General features: G+C 42.2%; 1 protein-coding gene across 4 annotated transcripts in view; it reads right to left on the reverse strand.

Annotated features, from left to right (window-relative positions):
- Window positions 1–20585, reverse strand: part of ALG12 (ALG12 alpha-1,6-mannosyltransferase) — a 164446-nt gene that overhangs the window by 1999 nt on the left and 141862 nt on the right. The window contains exons 1-9 of one of the 4 annotated variants that reach the window (XM_054021301.1): window positions 20257–20339; window positions 11518–11723; window positions 11216–11348; window positions 10102–10275; window positions 7924–8118; window positions 6618–6721; window positions 4909–5132; window positions 3299–3468; window positions 3021–3096 (exon numbers count right to left, since the gene is read on the reverse strand). In XM_054021301.1, coding sequence (XP_053877276.1) covers window positions 3021–3096; window positions 3299–3468; window positions 4909–5132; window positions 6618–6721; window positions 7924–8118; window positions 10102–10275; window positions 11216–11348; window positions 11518–11679 — 1238 coding nt within the window. In that variant the 5' untranslated portion in view covers window positions 11680–11723; window positions 20257–20339. The other 3 variants (XM_054021320.1, XM_054021329.1, XM_054021310.1) reach the window with 3 other exon arrangements.

The following is a 20585-nucleotide window of genomic DNA, read 5'->3' on the forward strand; positions in this document are numbered from 1 at the left end:
CAATGCAGCAAGGAAGAAGGAATGAACAAACTTCCTTATGTGTCAACTTATATGTCCACCAATCCATCTAAGTTGTTTCTTCCCTGGCGGGATCTCTAAAGTTGCCAGTTGTGGATTAGCAAGAGGAAGGGCCTTAATTCCAGAATGAAAGTTTCCAAAACTCTAACACTAAAACTCAGCTCTGATCAATCTGTCTAACTTATTTTTGACATGAAATAATCAGCCTCATCTTTGCTGAGGCTGAATCAAATTAATGAGCATTGAGCTGATGAGAAAAACTGACAGGAAATACATTTGTCCTCTAGCAACTGCTTATCTCTCAGTATTCACCTCTGAGATGCAACTCTCAGTGATGGAGAAGTCAAGAGGGGCAAGGATAACAAAAGTTAGTAGAAACAGAACCTTCATTCCAGCAAAATCTCATTAAGAACGCTAATTTCAAAGATGATGCCACAGCATGAAGCACATTCTGTAGAATCCCAAGAAGCCTGTAAATATACTGTGTAATGGTACATTAATGTATGCAAACTACATATTTATCATCTCTCCTAAGAAACCACCTTTTAGGGACTAGGCCGTTTAAGGACTATCAGATCCAGCTACCATTTGAGATGGGACATCTGGTGGAGAGAACATGACATCTGGCCAACAGCCTTGCCAATTCCAATCCCATAGTCTCTCTCTGGGCTAGTAAAAGAGCTATCATTATGATGCAAGTTTTCCTGAATATTATTTTAAAATGATACCTTATGCTCATACAGCACCTTTCATCCTGTTTCAAAGAATTCATGCTAATGGAGGAAAGGCAAACAAGATTATAGACCCATCCAGTGTTAGAATCTCCATACAGTTTCTTTCAGTCTCTCTTTGAAGGCAGATAATGGAATTCCTGTATTTGTCTTGAGGCAAATAGAATATCTGGACATGCCACTTCAAAACACTGCTAGTTATACACTGCAGGTATCCTGATGAATCATCAGTCTACTTAGCCACTCTATCCATAAATCTGATTATCCCTTTATGTCTACAGTCTGTGAAGACAGTACATTATTTTCTACCCATCTGAAGGGCTCTTGCTTCCTCGTGCCAGTGGGAAGGTCTGGAGCTACCCTGATTCTTTGCATTATTGTGCTATGTGATGAGAACCTGGTGCCAGTGTGTATGGTGGTCAGCTGCTGTTTATCCCTGACCTCTCCTGTGTTGATCCTTACGATGAATCAGCCTTTCCTTGAGGCACCTTTCTGATGAGCAAAGTGAGGGACAAACTGCCCCTCCATATGAGGCTGCAACATCTGTCAGAGTGACAAAATGCTATTACTTTTTTTTCCCCATCACATTATGGCCTCACATTCTATGCTGCACCACCAATGGGAAGCAAAAACTGGTTAAAATTCATCAAAATTAGGCATCGTATACAGAAAACGTAAAATAGTCCAGTCCAATAGTTCAGTAAAGTAGCTTGCTGAATAAACAAGAATTGGGGTACTCTAGTTACCATATCTGTCCTACCACATGGGGGGAACATTGTACAATTATTTCTGATAACTCATGATTTAGAGCTTCCTCCAGATCCCAACATGTGAAGAGCAGTCCAACATGAGAGTTGAACAGTTGTGAGGAAATGTCGCCTTTAACATATTCAGTATTGTCATTAGATTGAGAAAAAGTAGCAACAATAAGTGGTGCCAAACTGGCTAACTTCTGCACTCCTGTCAAAAGCTAATTGTTTTTTCCTTCTCATTTTCCCTCCTCCCTGACCAAAAATCATGAGTTCTCAGATCACCCCAAGAACTAAATTACAACTTTTTTTTTTTAATATATATAATGCCTAGCACTATGGAGTTCTTGTACATAACATGGGCTCCTAGGCATTACAGTAACACAAATAACAATAAGTCTGATCCTGAAAATCATGACCTGGGCCAAGTAGACCCCAGGCACAAGTAATTTGGGTATTATCTTAAATTCAGACCAAATTCTGCTCTTATTCTATCAATGGGAGTTTTTCTATTGCCTTGAATAGTTATAAGATCAAGTCCTTTGCACACCTTTTGCTGATATCTTTTGACTAAGCTTCCATTTTAAAATAAATGACCTAGACCATGATTGTGGAGATCACCTTGAGAATTGAAAGTGCACTGTAGTCTTTTTTAGCCTGCATGCTGAGAAACTGGAACACTGGTATCCGGAGATACTAACTTCCCCTATTCATCTTAATAGTGGGCCCCTTAAATGCCAAAATTGTTAACCACTTCGTTCCTGATGATCTGACCCAAATTACTCAGTAGAAGTCCTCATCACTGTTGTGTTTACATATGCATCCGAAGAAGTGGGCTGTAGTCCACGAAAGCTTATGCTCTAATAAATTTGTTAGTCTCTAAGGTGCCACAAGTACTCCTGTTCTTCTTTTTGCGGATACAGACTAACACGGCTGCTACTCTGAAAACTGTTGTGTTTGATATTCTATATGATGGAAAGGATATTCCACATAACTAAGGCTGTATTTGAACATGCGAATACCGGAACATTTTGTTACATTTTTTCAATTTAAGATATTTGCCGCTGTCCTTAAAAATCAGGATAAATGGTTATTTACAGTCTATTGTCATCAGCTGAAAAGTGATGGACTACCACAACGTGTTTTGCAAGATCCAGTGAAGTAAAGAAGGATTTTGAGGGTTATCTAGGACACATTTTTATCCAGTCACCCCAAAGGTAGTTGAGTTTAATAAGCTAAGAGATTTTTTTGATTTTCCCTCTTGTGTCTTTAAATTATCTCTGGTACTTAATAAATGGGCCAAGAAAAACAGAAAATAAAAAGCTTCACAGACGCTCCATGTTTGGTGGAGAATTCCTACAGACTTTACCAAAATTCCCTGAAGATTTGGATTGTCCCTGATTATGACTTAACACATACACTGTGTAAGAATCAGTGCCCATCAGGCTTGCCAGCATGCATGCACACAAGAAGGAAAGACAATGTTTACTGTCTTGACAAAAACCCCTTGCTCATGACATACCTCCAATTCGAGTTGACTTCCAAAAATCGAGAAATTCCAGTCTGTGCAGCAGCCACATCAATGTGGACAGAGACATCTACAACAAAAACAATACTATTTCAAAATGCTTTTAACTACAGTACACCTCTAAGTGACTAATTAGCTAAATAACCATAAAGATGCATGTAAATATTCCAAAATAAACAATATCTAATGTATTTATGAGAAATGTACAGCAAAGAGTCCTCAAAACTGAAGTTAGATGAACACTGCTTAACATTCGAACCAACTTTACATACCTGCTGCTGAAGGCACCAACTCATGTAATTTCTGTATTGCAACTCCTCCAGGGTAGTTGAAATGTGAAACATATAATGATGTTCCTGAATAAGCAGCATTAATAAGGAGATGTGTCATAACCAACAGTGATCCTAGTTTATATAGCCAGGATTTTTTGTAGTTATGCAAACTGTGAAGGGGTAAAAAAAAACAGAATGAAAATTAGCTGTTGATCATGTCTTTACATTTTGTAAGTACTGTAGTTATTGGGGCAGAACATTTTAAAAATAAAAAGTTTCACTGTTGGACAAAAGCAAGAGTGAGGATGTCTGCAAGTTCTATTATATTAATGAAAAAATTATAACACTGCATTTCTTTCCCCCAATTCTAAAGGAATTATTTTTAATGACAAATTAATAGTTACAATTACAACAAATAATAAAATATTCAGAATATAACCCTTTAACACTTCTGAGTTTTTAACTTTTAGCTATAGAAATAAATATACAATTCTCCAAAGCACTTTGGAATTTCACTTTAATTTGTTTATCTAAACAACTAAATTCAGTTCTTTAAGATAAACACTATAGTTAAATGTTAGCACTAAGTAATCTCCTGAGTAAGGTAATAAACAGGACAGCTATACAGTGCTCCCTTTCTCTTGTGGGTGAAATTAACTGAATTATAACACTATGCTGGGGGTACAACTTGCTGCAGATACCTACTTATAACTTTCATTAATTGGAGTCACACGTTCATCAAGGAGAACAAAAACCTGTATTTATACAGCATATAAAATAAGATTTCTAATAAATCATTTTAATGATCGTCAGACTATAGCTATCCCATTTTATTTATAGTGTTGTAACAGTTCCGGCCTTAACTGATGACTTATTTAATAAATAATATTTTAACTATCTGGTTACAAGGCTAGGACTATGGGCCAAATTCTGGAACTGTAACAAAAGCTTTCCCAAACAGGTTCACATATGTATTGCAAAGAGAGTGCTAAACCAGTGGTTCTCAATCTTTTTTCATTTGCGGACCCCTGCAAATTTTCAAATGGAGGTGCAGACCATTTGGAAATTTTGAATGGAGGCATGGACATCTTTGGAGATCTACTGCCTGTTGAATTCTATCAGTTTTCAGTCCACGTCTTTTGCAGACCCCTTAAACATAGCCCGACAACAGGTTGAGAACCACTGTGCTAAACTACTTCCATTTTCTGGCTGGCAGCTAGCAATCCAAAGCCCAGCCCTGCCCCCCATCTTACTCCTGCTGGGTGCCCAAATAACATGTTCCTGGGGCACTGCTAGGTTAGAAGAAGGATGCTCACAAAAGAGTGGCCCATGCCCCATAGTCCAATCCTAGAGCACCCTACAGTGGCTCTTGCTAGGGAGAACCTTCAGAGCTTTGTGCTGAGCTAGTATAAGGCAGCCAACTTCCAACCTGTGCTGCCACTGCTGGCCACAACAATTCAGGTACAGAATCTGGCCCTCCTTTGGCTAGCACATTACATTTAATCTCCCTTTCTCCTCTAAGTGACAAAAGAACTGACCAGCATCTTGTAAGCTACTACCAAGTTTTGAACTGAGAATAATCTTTTCAAGAAGCATTACTCTGAACTTACATTCGTGTGCAGCCTTTGGCAGCCACTATGTTGAAGATGGGGAAAGTGTATATGATAAACCGCAGCTCTTTATGTGGGAGAAAGGAATACAAAAAAATAAAACCCAGTGTTGGTAGAATTAATACCCGAGTCCTTTTGTCTGCTGCACCTAGAGGCACAAATATAATGCTGCATCCCAAAGCACGAGGCAGGGCTGAATAGAAATACCACAAGAAGGGAGAAGTCTTTAAGATGAAAAGGGAGTTAAGGATGTTATTGTTAACAGCAAATGTCTGGGTTAAAGTAACTTTATCCTTTCAGATATTCTGCCAAACTTTTGCAAGTATGCAATAAATTTATTTAGTTTACAGCTATCACATTGTTCCAAATTATTTCAAAGTAATTTGAAAACATCTTTTTTCTTTTTTTTTTTTTTTTCGAATGCTCCTGGACTTTATAGCTTCCCTTCTCCCCCACCCTTTGTACTCAGCTGCCCTTGCAATTGCAGTCAGTGACCCACTGGTCTTTTACCACTCTCTTCCTATTGCAAACGCTGTGCTGGGAATGTTAAACAGTTAGACAATGAGAAGTGGGTAGCAAGTCAAACTGTTGCCAGAAAGGGAGCTGGATTCAAGGGGATAGAGAGATAAAATGCACTCCCATGAAAAGCCCTCTTCTCTTTTCAAGGTTAGAGGCAATGAGGTAAGAGAGGAGGAGTCAAGGAGTGATTTTCAAATCAGGCCCTTAGCAGTAAATACAAAAAGGAAAGGGCAAATTGTAGAGATTTTGTAAAGGAATAACTGCCTGGGGTGGTGGTGAGTTAATATGACACCAAGGCCTGGTCCACACTAACCCCCCATTTCGAACTAAGGTACGCAAATTCAGCTACGTTAATAATGTAGCTGAATTCGAAGTACCTTAGTTCGAACTTACCGCGGGTCCAGACGCGGCAGGCAGGCTCCCCCGTTGATGCCGCATACTCCTCTCGCCGAGCTGGAGTACCGGCGTCGACGGCGAGCACTTCTGGGATCGATCCGGGATCGATTTATTGTGTCTAGACAAGACGCGATAAATTGATCCCAGAAGATCGATTGCTTACCGCCAGACCCGGAGGTAAGTGTAGACCTATCAGAAGGCCGTGACTACATAGGAAAAGTTGTACCCTTAAAATATATATGTATCAGGGTTGTTCCACTGGTGCTACCAGCATCAGAAGCTACACCATAGACAGGATTCAGATGTTTTTGCAACTGGATCACCTAACCCTACTTTTAGTCGCTGCCTGTATTACAGCTGCAACCGCTGTGGCCATCACTGCACTGGCGGGGAATGACGGGTTCTGTTTTTGCCAGTGTAGATGCAGCCCAAGGCCTAGGTGACAGGGAGGACAGTGGAATTCACAACCAAGAGGGAGAGAAGAGGGAAAAATAAGGCAGTGAAGAGATTCAAGGACAATGCAGGACTGCACAAAGAGCTTGATCCTGTGCCCATGGAAGTCAATGGAAAAGCTTTCTTTGACTTTAATGGGGCAGGAGCAGGCACCAAGAGGAGGACAGGAGAGAGGTAGGTCTTGGAATTGGACCCCACAAGGTAAATTTCAACTGAATTCTGTCATTGATGCCAAACATTTCAATCATTCACAGCGGAGTCCCATGAATAAATCAATACAAATATTTAGTTTAGCTGACATAAGGCCATGTCTTTATTTTCTATATATACTTAAAGGATACTCCCCAGTTTGAACTTTTATTTAAAACTATATTATACCAAAGCACTTTCCCCTCTGGCCATAGAAGCTGCCTCCAAAACACAGAGTCCACAGCAACAGTTAGTCCTAGAAGAAGTAAAAAATATCTTAGACTGAAGAGCTCATCCAAGCTGAACATTTGCCTAGAGATGAACATAGACTGGGACACCCTATAAGCCTGATCTAATGCCAATCAAAACCACTGGGAGCCAGGTCAGACTCTGAGTCTTGTGCTGACATAGAAATGTGACAGGTGGTTGCACAGTTTGCATTTCATTGTAGAAATCACAGGCACAATTAGAGAGAGACTCATACTGTGTTCTTCCTCTATGTCCAGTGTGAACAACAGTCTGGTCTGTGGGTCAGGAAGGATGTGGAGTAGGGAGTGGCTTCTCTCTGTAGCATCCTCCATTTCACAGTGCCATTAGGTAATGCAGAGTAAGTGAATGCTGATGTGCTCAGAATTATCTTACGCTGCTTCTCCTCTCCATGCTGCAACACCCTCCCCGCTGCCCCTAAAATGGCAGTGTATTGATGCAACCAACATCAGGCAGACTCTGAGAGCATGCTTTTTAAGAGAGCCATGTTGCCATGAGGAGGCTCAATAATCTACATACATATGCTCCAGCCCTCCACAGATGGCTTGAGACCCAGGCGATTTCACAGTCTTTCAGCAGTGACCAACACCTAATCTATTCAAATTAAAGAAATGAAATAATAAAGGATGGGAACATACCATGTACCAGGCAACTCAACTATCCCTAGAACCTGATTTGTGTAAGCCTCCCTCCTTCTGTCTTCCTCAATATCATATTGTATCACATCACATTACATCTCATTCCCGGTCTGAGCTTGTTACGGGTGGTAGATTTCAGGTCATTTGATGGTAACCGTGGTAGATTTCAGGTCATTTGATGGTAATGATGGCCAACCCCCCCTGACCGTTGTGAGTGGGAAACTCCATCTCACCTTACCATAACAGCGCACTCTAGGAAACTTTGCAAGTTGAAACGTGCAGCATTTTCTGGCCACTACATTAGTTCCTTTTGTTTAGGAGACAATATGGTCCTAAGATTTTTGCTACATATCATGCATTTCTCCCAGAGTAAAATTTCACCAGTTTAATGAATACATTAGCTTTCTTGTGGTGAAAATAGAGGGAATTTATTCTTAACTTTCACTTTCTATTAAGTAAGTTTTACTGCATGCATATTTTTAAATAAAAGAAGACCTTAGAAAAAAGAGGAAATATTAGATACTAAATTAAAGGAAAAAAAATTAGCACTTACCCAACCAAACAACGCCAGCAGCAACAGCATGGGAAAGCATCTTTAAAATGGAGATTCTTTTACTTAGTAATGTCACCAGAAGCATGAGGCCTAAGAAGATACAGAGCTCTGATCTAAAAACAATAATTGCCAGTGCTGAGAACCAAATAAATGGTCCGTGCTTTTGCTGTATCCAAGATGTAAGTGCTAAGAGAACTGTAAAAAGATATAAAAACACTATATTAACCACTGGACATCTTTAAGGTTTTTTTAATTCAAGTATTTCCTCCCATTTTGGGTCCTATTCAGTATTCCTACTGCAGCAAAGCTTTCACTGAAGCCAGAGAAAGGTATTCAGAATGGGGCCCTTTGTAAAGTACTCTAGTTTGATGCACTAGCTAACTAGGAACCGATGTATCACAAAGGAAGGAGTCTGGAATCCCTCCCCAGAGAGTATATTTAACGAGTGACATGAACAACTCTACTCGTGATAGGGTACTGAAAGCTTTTCTGAATCTAAGTGGTATGGTAATTACTATTATAATTTATTCAGTGACAGCTAGTGTGCTTGTTATTCTCATGACCTATGCATATCTTGCATTAATGCTAATGGCACTCAAATCCAAGCATCAAGAAGAAAATGCACCCTGCGTCTCCTAAGAACAAGGAAATATGAATACATTTGGGTGGCTAGTTGCACATGTGTCACATCTCTATACACTATGGGTTCTCTACTTTTTTCATAGTGCAGGCCACATCCTAACACAGATCATATTGTGGACCAGTCATGATCACAGCTCAGTGGTTTGAGCACTGGCCTGCTAAACCCAGGGTTGTGAGTTCAATCCTTGAGGGGGCCACTTGGGGATCTGGGGCAAAATCAGTACTTGGTCCTGCTAGTGAAGGCAGGGGGCTGGACTCAATGACCTTTCAAGGTCCCTTCCAGTTCTAGGATTTAAATGAATTAATGGAGATATCCTATGTGGAAATTACAGCAATTGCTTATATGAAAGACTAATAGTAGAAAAGTATTTTAGGAGTCTCAGCACCTTGTACAGTGCTTTGAAAAGGTTATTGCTGTACAGTAGTCACCTGATGATTCAATGTGTTTTTATTCTGTTCTATATAGGTTCTTATACTGCCCTCATCTGAGCACCTTCCAGTAGTGCATTAAGTGACACGACTAATATCTGCCACATGTGTCTGGTTGTTTCTCCCATCCTCTCTCCAGGGGGAGAACTGGGTGTGCAGTGGAATCTTCTGGTTTGGGGGATTTTTTATTTTTCAAATGCATTTAGATCAAGTCAAAGAAGAGCATATTGCACTTGGGGAGGGAAGTGGTGAGGTTTCTGATGGTCCTTATTTCGGAAGAGAGTTCATTGCATAGTCTTGGACTGGCCCCTGAGGTAGCTGTCTCCTGCACAGACTAGCTTTACCTTTACTACAGATTATTAAACTGCAAGAATGTCCAGAGGCTGTGCAATGGCCGCATGTTTTATAAATAAAATAAATGTAGTCAAATCTCTACTTAATCAAAGTCACTTGGTAAACTCCCTATATATTCAACTTAAATACACCTTGGTTTAACAAATTATTTTAACACATATGCTATAAAACATACAACCACAGTTCTCCAGATTCCTTGCCACACAGTCCAGCCATCAAGCATATATACATTAACTTGGTCTGACTGCATTAATTTGTCCATATGCCAGGAGCCACCCTGTGGCTCTTCAGAAGTTAATATGCGGCTCCTTGTATAGGCACCGACTCCGGGACTGGCGCTACAGGCGCCAACTTTCCAGTGTGCCGGGGGGGCTTTCTGCTCAATCCCTGGCTCTGCTCTGCCCCATCTCCATCCTTTCCCACCACCTCCTCTGAGCCTGCTGAGCCCTCGCTCCTCCTCCTTCGCCCCCTCCCCCCAGAGCCTCCTGCACACCATGAAACAGCTGATCGGGAGGTGCGGGGAGGGACGGGGAGGCGCTGATTGGCGGGGCTGCCGGTGGGCGGGAGGCGCTGGGTGCAGGAGGAGCTGATGGGGGGCTGCTGATGTATTACTGTGGCTCTTTGGCAATGTACATTGGTAAATTCTGGCTCCTTCTCAGGCTCAGGTTGGCCACCCCTGCCATATGCATTCACTATCAATAATAATAGAAATAATTTCAAAATATAAATGACATCCTCAAAATAAATGCTTACCAACAGGAAGTGCGAACATATTGGGAAGTGTTCGAGTGCAATAAAACATTAGATGAAACTGCGTAACAGTTATTAGACAGAAGATCGTTGATACAGTTGATCCAAACTGCTTTCTAACTTCTTTCTTTAATTTCCATAGTGCATAAATCACACTAAGCCCCAGACTTCCTCGGACTTTTGTGAGGAAAAAAAAAGTATAGATAAGAAAGCAATGTCAGGTTGCTTATTGATGGAGGCAACAACAAAGAGGAATGTTAAGAAATATTAAATTACTATTGCACAAATACAAAGAATATTTTAAGTAGTGCAATATTTAAAAGATAGGGTAAGGAGTGTATAAAGAAACAGGCAAATTATGTTACAATACAATATTTTAGATCAGACTTAAAAGAAAAAAGTATCCAAGGTAGTGTTTCCAATGCAATCCATCCTTGTTTGATTGAGACTCAATATCGAAGGGGTTGAGTTCTGTGAATGATGTTATGTGGGGTGGTGTAGCAGGGTGGTCTGCCCCTGTAAGGGCCTGCGGAGCCAGGGAGCAGCAAGCCCTGGTCAAAGGAGAAGCCCAGAAGACAGGTGCTGGGAGTGACCAAATTCAGCTAAGCAGCAGCCAATGATTGGCGCTGATTCCTAGCAGGAAGATATAAGTGAGGACCCAGCTCATTCAGAGAAGGAGGACCAAGAGAGACAAACACTTCCCTGGTCCCCAGCCCCCAGGGTATGGGTGGGTGTGGCTGACTGTCTAGCAGGTAGACAGACCCACCAGACTACCGGTAGATGCTGGTATGTCTAAATAAAACACAATATATGCAGAAAATCTTGGAAGTGAATTCTGAATTTCCTTCCCCCATTCCCTCAGTTTTCTGTTAGAACTCTGTTACTTTAGTATAACTTTATTTGTGTTGTTTACCTGGTCCAAAAAGGATGGTGGAACCTTTACATTAGCATTAAGTTAAACAACTCTAGTCTTGCAAGTTCACTTATAAAATAAATATACTACCATATTCTCTAGCATTGATCAAAAACACTATATCTTACAACAGTGTTACAGACCAGTACTGCAGAATACAGCACTGTACAAGATCTCCTTTCAGACCTGATTTAAGGTTCATACCTATCAGTTGGGAGTAAAACTTGGACATTTGCAACCTTGACAGCACGAATATAGCTGGGCTGGAAAGCGCAGCAATAAAGACTGGTCCTAGAAACGTTCTTGGGACAACTCCAGGAAATTCATGGTGGTCGTACTGCAAAGAAAAGAAAGGCTCAGTAAGACAGGCAAGCTAGAAATAACATCTAAGAACAGATGATTGTAGCAGAACTAGATAAATAATGCTCTTATGCTTCATGTTGCATTTGTGCTGGTCAAGAAAGAGAGAGATGGTTATCTTGAACAGACCATAAATTCCTATTCACCTTCTCCAAGTCCAGTCTGTGGTACACAATGTCATGGATGGCTTGGAGATTGAAACTCTCCTCCACTTTTGTAAATGGACAGACAGTTAAATGTGCAAAGGCCACAGCAATGATCAGCAACAGCAGGAGTGACTGTCCACCTGTGCTCCTCTTCTCAGCCATGCTGGATGTGAAATCCACATATAGTCTGTTATCAGAGATCAAAGCTGACAAGGGGAAAAATGAAATCATATTAACATCATGACAATGTGCCTACAAGGGGAAAGGAGAGACTAATGCATTTTATTAAAATATAAAGGGAAAGCCAATGATACTGTACATGTAGCCTATTGCATGACTAACAGATCAAATAATCAATCAGGTTTTCATATATACTAACAAAGTGGAGTATCTTGCCAAGAGTATACTCAACGAGTGTTCCATGATTTGCATTGACTGCCTGAAGTTTAAGGTTTTGGCTTTGATCTATAAAGCCTTAATGTCTTATGCTCTACCGTAAGAGACAACTTTTCTCCACATAGCATACTGCCACCACAAGCATAATAGAGAAGGAGCTGGAGGCACAGTGTTTTCTGTGCGGGTCCCATATCTTTGTAATTTGCCCCTCCCTGTGGTGTGAAATAGCCTGACTTTAATGATTGCATGCAGTGTTGTTGTAGCCATGTTGGTCCTAGGATATTAGAGAGACAAGGTAAGTTAGGTTATATCTTTTATTGGACCAACTTCTGTTGGTGACAGAGACAAGCTCATTTCTGAGGAAGTTTCCGGAAAAACAGTTCAGATGTTTACAAGAACAAAATTAGGGCAAAACAATATATTTTCCCCATGTTTAAAAAATTCTTACAACTGAAGCTCATCCTGGTGCCAGGAATGTGCCTTTTGCTGTTCCCATGAAAATCCACTCAAATTTGCCCAAGTTATACAGCTCTGGAAATCATAATTCACCCATGCTCAGTTGGGGGATGTTAGAGCGTGGTAGTTAAATTCTGTCTGCAGATTCTGTCCGCAGACATCATGTCCCGCTCCAACCCCCCGACCCCTGCCCCCACCTCCTACGTCAGGGATCAGCAACCTTTGGCAGCAGGCCGGGCCGGTTTGTTTACCTGCCGCGTCCACAGGTTTGGCCAATCGCGGCTCCCACTGGCCGCGGTTTGCCGCTCCAGGCCAATGGGGGCAGCGGGAAGCGGCGCAGACTGAGGGATGTGCTGGCTGCCGCTTCCCACCACCTCCATTGGCCTGGAGTGGCGAACCGCGGCCAGTGGGAGCCGTGATCGGCCGAACCTGCGGACGTGGCAGGTAAACAAACCGGCCCAGCCCGCCAGGGTGCTTACCCTGGCGAGCTGCGTGCCAAAGATTGCCAATCCCTGTCCTATGTGCTGACTAGTTGACACATGTTCCATCCCCACAGAGCAACTGAGGAATAGTGGCGTAGTGGAACTGGAATGCACCAGCATGGCGTTCTGGCTCTGCTACACCACTGTGCACCATCCCTTACAGAGTGGGGGCAGAGTTAGAGCAGCATGAGGCGTAAAGGATCAGGCTGGTGCGGAGACACTGCAGTTTAGGACTACACCATTGCTGATGACACTCGGAATGTGAGTGCTGAGCAGAACTTGCTTTGTAATTGCTCCTCCTGACTGCCATGGGCCACTGTGGTGCCATACAGTGGAACTGTGGGCAAGGAGTCCCTCTCTAATGTGCTCTCAATGCCCCCTGATAGCACCCAGGCAGTATAGAGGAGAGGGAAGTAACTTAACTGGAATGTAGAAGGGAGAAGAGCAGAGAGGGGAGACCAACACACCAGCCAAAAGGAAGACTGGGACAGGGACCAGACAGAACAAGGGGCAGAAATAGAAGGGATCAGAGGTATAATGGTCTGTAACTACTAGAACATGTACACTTGAGAACCTGGAATTGACCCCAGGATTCCTGAGTCTGACCATTCCTCTGCTGTCAACAAATACCTGTGAAACCCACTGGCAAAGTGTGTGTCTCAGCTCCCTCTACTGTTTGGCCCATAGAGAGAATGACAACCTATTACCAATTATTGTGTTACCCCAGAGGTCTGTACTGTAAAACTAAAGGTTCCAACGCAGTTGATGATACATCCAGAAGTCAGTTTGGTTTTACACAAAATAATTTTTTCCTCATTTTTCTTGGTTTGTAACTTTTGCCACTGCCACATACTAGCAACAATGCCATTCCGAAGCCCGGATAAAAGAGGAGGGTTCTGCAGTTAGGTTTGTTACCCATTCAGGTAAAACCGTAATGCAACTGAAACAGTTCAGTCAAACCGAAATTTGAGAATGGTAGGTAAAGATGGAGGTCAAAACCCAAGTATGACAGTTATCAGCGAAAGCCAAAAGAAAGCTGAGATCTCAAGATACTGAATCCTGATAACCAAATCTGTAACCAGAATAGGCATGTGGAATGTATATACTTTGTACAGTACAAGAAAGCTGGCACAAATTACACAAGAAATGAAGACGTACCATCTGAACAATGAGACAAGATGGGCAGGGAGGGGAAAGATGATGGCTGGGACTACAATCTTATACTCAGGAAGATGAATGCATAAAGAGGTGTAAGAATTATGCTGGATAACATCACACTGAAGACCCTCTGGCTTGGGAGCCAGTGAATTAACAGATTAACAACAGCTAGACTATAAATAAGACATATCAAATGTACAATAACCCAAGTATGCACCAACAAACACAGCAGGTGGGAGTGAAAAGGACACATTCTATGAGCAGGTGTGTGGTGGGGTATATAGACCCCACACTGATGAGGAAGGCATCAGAGAGACCCTATTTGCAGGGCTAATCCCTCCCCCTGCCAATCCTGAATGGTAAGGAGGAGGCCATTAAAAAGGAGGAAACTGCAAGCAGCTGTGGGGCAAGATCATCTTGAGCAGGAAACAGCTGGAGCAACGCCTGAAGCCACAAGGGGAACTCCCATCCAGGAGATATCTACTCCCTAGTCTAGGAGGAGTACAGTGAACTCCCAGGGTAAGCCTGACAGAGTGACCCTGATTTCAGTAGCCCAGCCAGAATGATTTGTCGAAAACTGCTAAGCAGACTATCCTGAAGTAAGATGGTGTTGTCTGCCTTTTTCCCTTTGAGTTGGGTCTGTGAAGAAGATATTTCGGATGTACTTCTGAGACATTTAATTTTCCTTTTGATCCCCCATCAGAAGAAATTTAAGAAGGCCCACAGAGGGCAGGGTCCCTCTTTGCAAGGATTAGGAACCTGGAACCTGTGTATAAGCTACCCAGCATAGATAACTGGGCATCGCCAGGGTCTCCCACCATCTGCAAGCTGCACCAAGTATCGGATGATATGCCTATTCATGACATCAAGCTAATGATAGGCAACTTCAATGCACAAATCGGCAACACCTATACTGGTTGGGAAGGAGTAATGGGCACAGCAGCAGCAGGCATCCAAACTGATAATGGTGAACGACTCTTGAATCTCTGTGGCACAAACACATTAAAAATCTCTTCCAGAACAAGAGGATTCAAAAGCTCACTGAGGTCACTAGAGAATGCAACTATCAAACAGACAGACCATGTGTATATATCTAAGAGATGGGCATCTTCCAGGAGGGATGTCAGAGTCAGCAGAGAAGCAGATGTTGGCTCAGATCATTATCTTTGAATGGCCACATTACAACTTAGACTCACTAAACCCACAAAGATGGAAACAAGAATGTTATAGCAATAAAGAAATTCAAGAACAAAAAAAACAAAAAACACACAGATCAATTTCCAGATTGCACTTAACTATTCTACTGTTTTACAGGACCAGACTGATGAAAGTCTGGAAGACAGATGCCAAACTGGAAGAAGATGGTAGTTGAGACAGCAGAGGAAGTAGCAGGCCACCGAAGGGGGCTGAAGAAAGATGCATGGATTATATCTGGAACATGGGAAGCAACTGATGATCTGAAAGCTCTGAAGACCAAAAAGGAACAGTGTAAGACACAGGCAGAACTCTTAGAGGTGGATGCAAGATACAGAGAAAAGGACAAAAAAAAAGACAGCTGCGGACAAGATAGAATTGCCTGGGTTCAGCAGAAGACTATAAGGCAGCAGTAGCAGCATAGAGGGGAGATTTAAAGCAGCTCTATAGAATAGTGAAAGACATCTCAAGAAGAACCAGTCACAGCTCTGAAAGATGGGAGATAAGCTAAACCAAGAGTACCCGAGGGAGGAAAGAGAAAGCAAGGAAGGCCAAGGAAGAACTGGCAGAAGACAGTGACAGAGGATACTGAATGTGCTGGCATCACTTGAGATCTACCACAGCTAGTGAATGACTGTAATGAATGGAGGAACTGGAACAGCCCGGTGTGTCATAGGAACAGGAGGAACTAAGGTAAGGTTTGTTTAAAACTTAGGAAATTAACATACTTTTACCATAGTTGTGTCAAAAGTTGCAAACTTAAACACTTAAAAGTTAGGAAATGCCAGTATTAAAATTATTGATTACTTGATTATCACTTCAAAAGTTTTTTCTCTTACTTAATTGGCCTCTCAGAGTTGGTAAGACAACTCCCACCTGTTCATGCTCTCTGTATGTGTATATATATCTCCTCAATATATATTCCATTCTATGCATCCAAAAAAGTGGGCTGTAGCCCACAAAAGCTTATGCTCAAATAAATTTGTTAGTCTCTAAGGTGCCACAAGTACTCCTGTTCTTTTTGCGGATACAGACTAACACGGCTGCTACTCTGAAACCTAGTACTAAATTTGCTTATGAATCCTAAATTTGCCCCCCTGATGCATGTGCATCCTGATGCATGTGCATTATGATACAGCCTTTAATTACTGATCATACTCTACTTTTCCACAGAACACCAAGAATAATTCGGAACACACAGTTAGTGACTACCTTTGAAAAGTTTGGTTTAAGTGACCTGCCTGGCATCACTTTGGAGCTCTCTGGCAGAGACAGGGACAGAATCCAATTATCCAGGGTTCCATTCAACTGCCTTAACCATGAGACCATCCTTTTTCTTCCTGCAGTCCCCTGCCTCATTCACTACTCACCTTCCAACTTTTACAACAAATGAGCCAGTGGTCCTACAGACCTTCATTCACTACATAACCTTGATTTCTACCCAAAACATTGTTCACAATGCACTGGATGGGAACAGAGGTCCCATAGAAAAAATAGTAAGTGATCATGTAATTAAAGACTACATACCCATCAATGAGCTGAGTTAGGATTGCTTGTACAATCAACTTTAGAGTACTTGGTTTTGCAACGTTAACATTTTAACAAAGAGGTTTTCTTTTCTTTTTTATTTAACTCTAAGTGCATTCAGAATTAGGATGCTGCAAGGAAGGTACATCCCTTTGGGATTTGCCACAATAAGGATCATTTTCTTTACTTGAGCTGTATCAGGTGTTTTGACAATGTGTTTTGAAGGTGCCCTTAAAAGTATTTTTAAACTCAGAAGGCCTATACCAGGCTTTTTCTTTTTTTATTTTTTTTTTTCCCAGGGAGGGGGTGATTTCATTACAAAGTGAGGTGATGTAGTGCACATCATACTAGTCTTTCTAGGTTTTAACATCTCTTGAGTTCAGGGAAATCAAAGAAGCCTGTAATTGTGGACTGCAAATCTGAGAAGAAAACTTTTAAGATTTCTTCAGACAATGCGGATAACCAGGTTATCAAAATATTAGGTCTCTTGATTAATCACAGTTAACTGATACAATTAACTCAAAAAAATTGTGATTAAAAAAATTAATCACAATTAATCACACTGTTAAACAATGGAATACCAAATAAAATTTATTAAATATTTTGGATGGTTTTTCGACATTTTCAAATATATTGATTTCTATTACAACACAGAATACAAAGTTACAGTTCTCACTTCATATTGTTGATTACAAATATCTGCACTGTAAAAATGATCAACAAAATAAATAGTATTTTTCAATTCACCTCATACAAGTACCATACTGCAATCTCTTTATCGTGAAAGTGTAACTTACAATGTAGGGATTTTTTAGTTATGTTACTGCACTCAAAAACAAAACAATGTAAAACTTTAGAGCCTACAAGTCCACTCAGTCCAACTTCTTGTTCAGCTAATCACCAAGACAAACAAGCTTGTTTACATTTACGGGAGATACCGTTGCCGGCTTCTTATTTACAATGTCACCAGAAAGTGAGAACAGGCGTTCACATGGCACTTTTATAGTCAGCACTGCAAGGCCTTTACGTGCCAGCTATGCTAAACATTCATAAGCCCCTTCATGCTTCTGCCACCATTCCAGAGGACATGCTTCCATGCTGATGATGCTCATTAAAAAAAAAGTGTTAATTATATTTGTGACTGAACTCTTTGGGGGAAAATTGTTTGTCTCCTGTTCTGTTTTACCCACATTCTGCCACATATTTCATGTTATAGCAGTCTCAGATGATGATCCAGCACATGTGCTTTTTAAGAACACTTTCACAGAATATTTGACAAAACGCAAAGAAAGTACCAATGTGAGATTTCTAAAAATAGCTACAGCACTCAACCCACTTTAAGAATCTGAAGTGCCATCCAAAATCTGAGAGAGATGAGGTGTTGTCAAGGCTGCTTCCCCACTTTGAACTTTAGGGTACAAATGTGGGGGCCTGCATGAAAACTTCTAAGCTTAACTACCAGCTTAGATCTGGTCCGCTGCCACCACTCCCAAAATGCTAATTCCCTTCCCTGGGTAGCCTTGAGAGACTCTTCACCAATTCCCTGTTGAATACAGATCCAAACCCCTTGGATCTTAAAACAAGGAGAAATTAACCATCCCCACTCCTTTCTCCCACCAAGCCTTGAGAGACTCTTCACCAATTCCCTGTTGAATACAGATCCAACTCCCTTGAATCTAAAAACAAGGAAAAATCAATCAGGTTCTTAAAAAGAAGGCTTTTAATTAAAGAAAAAGGTAAAAATCATCTCTGTAAAATCAGGATGGAAAATAACTTTACAGGGTAATCAAACTTAAAGAGCCCAGAGGAATCCCCTCTAGCCTTAGGTTCAAAGTTACAGCAAACAGATATAAACACTCTAGCAAAAGGGTACATTTACAAGTTGAGAAAACAAAGATAAAAACTTACAAGTTTGAAATATGAGAGACTTGTTCAGAAAGGTTTGGAGAGCCTGGATTGATGTCTGGTCCCTTTCAGTCCCAAGAACGAACAACCCTCAAAACAAAGAGCACAAACAAAAGTCTTCCCCCCCACCAAGATTTGAAAGTATCTTGTCCCCTTATTGGTCCTTTGGGTCAGATGTCAGCCAGGTTACCTGAGCTTCTTAACCCTTTAAAGGTAAAAGGATTTTGGAGTCTCTGGGCCAGGAGGGATTTTATAGTATTGTACACAGGAGGGCTGTTACCCTTCCCTTTATAGTTATGACAGGTGTGGAGCATGCTTTCGAAAGTCTAAAAAGAGCAACATTCCGATAAGGAAACTACCGAACCTGAACCACCAAAAAAGAAAACCAACTTTCTATTGGTGGCATCTGACTAGGATGATAAAAATGAATGTGCGTTGATCCGCTCTGCTTTGGATCGTTATCGAGCAGAACCCGTTATCAGCATGGACACATGTCCCCTGGAATGGTGGTTGAAGCATGAAGGGACATATGAATCTTCAGCACAGCTGACATGTAAACATCTTGCGATGCAGGCTACAACAGTGCCATGCAAATACCTGTTCTCACTTTCAGGTGACATTGTAAACAAGAAGCAGGCAGCATTATCTCCTGAAAATTGTAACCGAACTTGTTTGTCTGAGCAATTGGCTGAACAAGAAGTAGAACTGAGTGGATTTACAGGCACTAAAGTTTTACATTGTTTTGTTTTTGAATGCAATTATATTTGTACATAATTTTGTACATAATTCTACATTTGTTAGTTCAACTTTCATGATAAAGAGATTGCACTACAGTACTTGGATTAGGTGAATTGAAAAATATTATTTCTTTTGTTTTTTACAGTGCAAATATTTGTAATAAAAATAAATATAAAGTCATTTTTTTACCCTGGTTTAATTTTAAATGCATGGCTGGGTGCTTAGATTCCCTACACCCAGCTTCCTCAATGACCCAGTTTAGTCTCCCATGCTGGCAGGGGTGAGACATGTCCAGATGGGCCGCTCGCTGCACATTATTTATTATTACGGCGTGTGCATTCATCGAGCAGCCAGCGCTGCCGTACAGAACTCTTGGCCTCTTCCATGCATTAGAGAAAACCTCCCTCTGCTTCCACTGGGCAGCCCCAGCTCTGCCCCTGGGCGCCTCGCTAGCCGGGCAGCCCCACTCAATCAACTGCAGCGCGCTGTGGGGAAGTAGGGTGACCAGACAGCAAGTATGAAAAATCGGGACAGGGGGTGGGGGGTAATAGAAGCCTATATAAGAAAAAGACCCAAAAATCGGGACTGTCCCTATAAAATCGGGACATCTGGTCACCCTATGGGGAAGCGAGTCGGCAGAGCTCGTACACTGTCCCACAGCGACGTGCCTGCCACACGGTCACGCGTGGATAGGACACATCAAACGAATCCCCCTCCTCCGCCTCACAGAGTCCCCTCCCGCCTGCCCTGGAAGCACCGGCGCCGCGGGTGACGGGGTCCCCACGGGGGAGAAGGCTGAGTGTGGAAGGGGTTGCAGACTGGCCAGCTGCCCCCCGCCCCTTGCAGCCGGGGCCAACCTGCCTCCGCAGCCGCCTGAACTCACCACCTACAGCCCGTCAGCCACGTGGCCTCCTCCCACAGGGCGCACGTGACAGCGTGGTGTCACCTGACCGTACAAGAGGCTCCAGGCGGCCATGTTGGATTCGGGCAAAGCACAGCAGGCATACAAGCCCCTGTACGCAGCTTCTAACAGAAGTGGGCGACTGGTACGAGGTCGCTGCCGGGCTCCTGGCTGCCCGGAATCAAGATGGCCGCTGAGCGTGCAACCGGGCCCGCCCATCGCTCTTTCTCCTGTGGCTTCCTGCCCATCCCCGCCCTGGGCCTACACGTGGGTTCTCATTGGCCCCGAGCGTGGCGAGCTCTGATTGGACC

This window comes from Malaclemys terrapin, chromosome 1, assembly GCF_027887155.1.
Source record: "Malaclemys terrapin pileata isolate rMalTer1 chromosome 1, rMalTer1.hap1, whole genome shotgun sequence".
Classification (NCBI taxonomy): domain Eukaryota; kingdom Metazoa; phylum Chordata; order Testudines; family Emydidae; genus Malaclemys; species Malaclemys terrapin.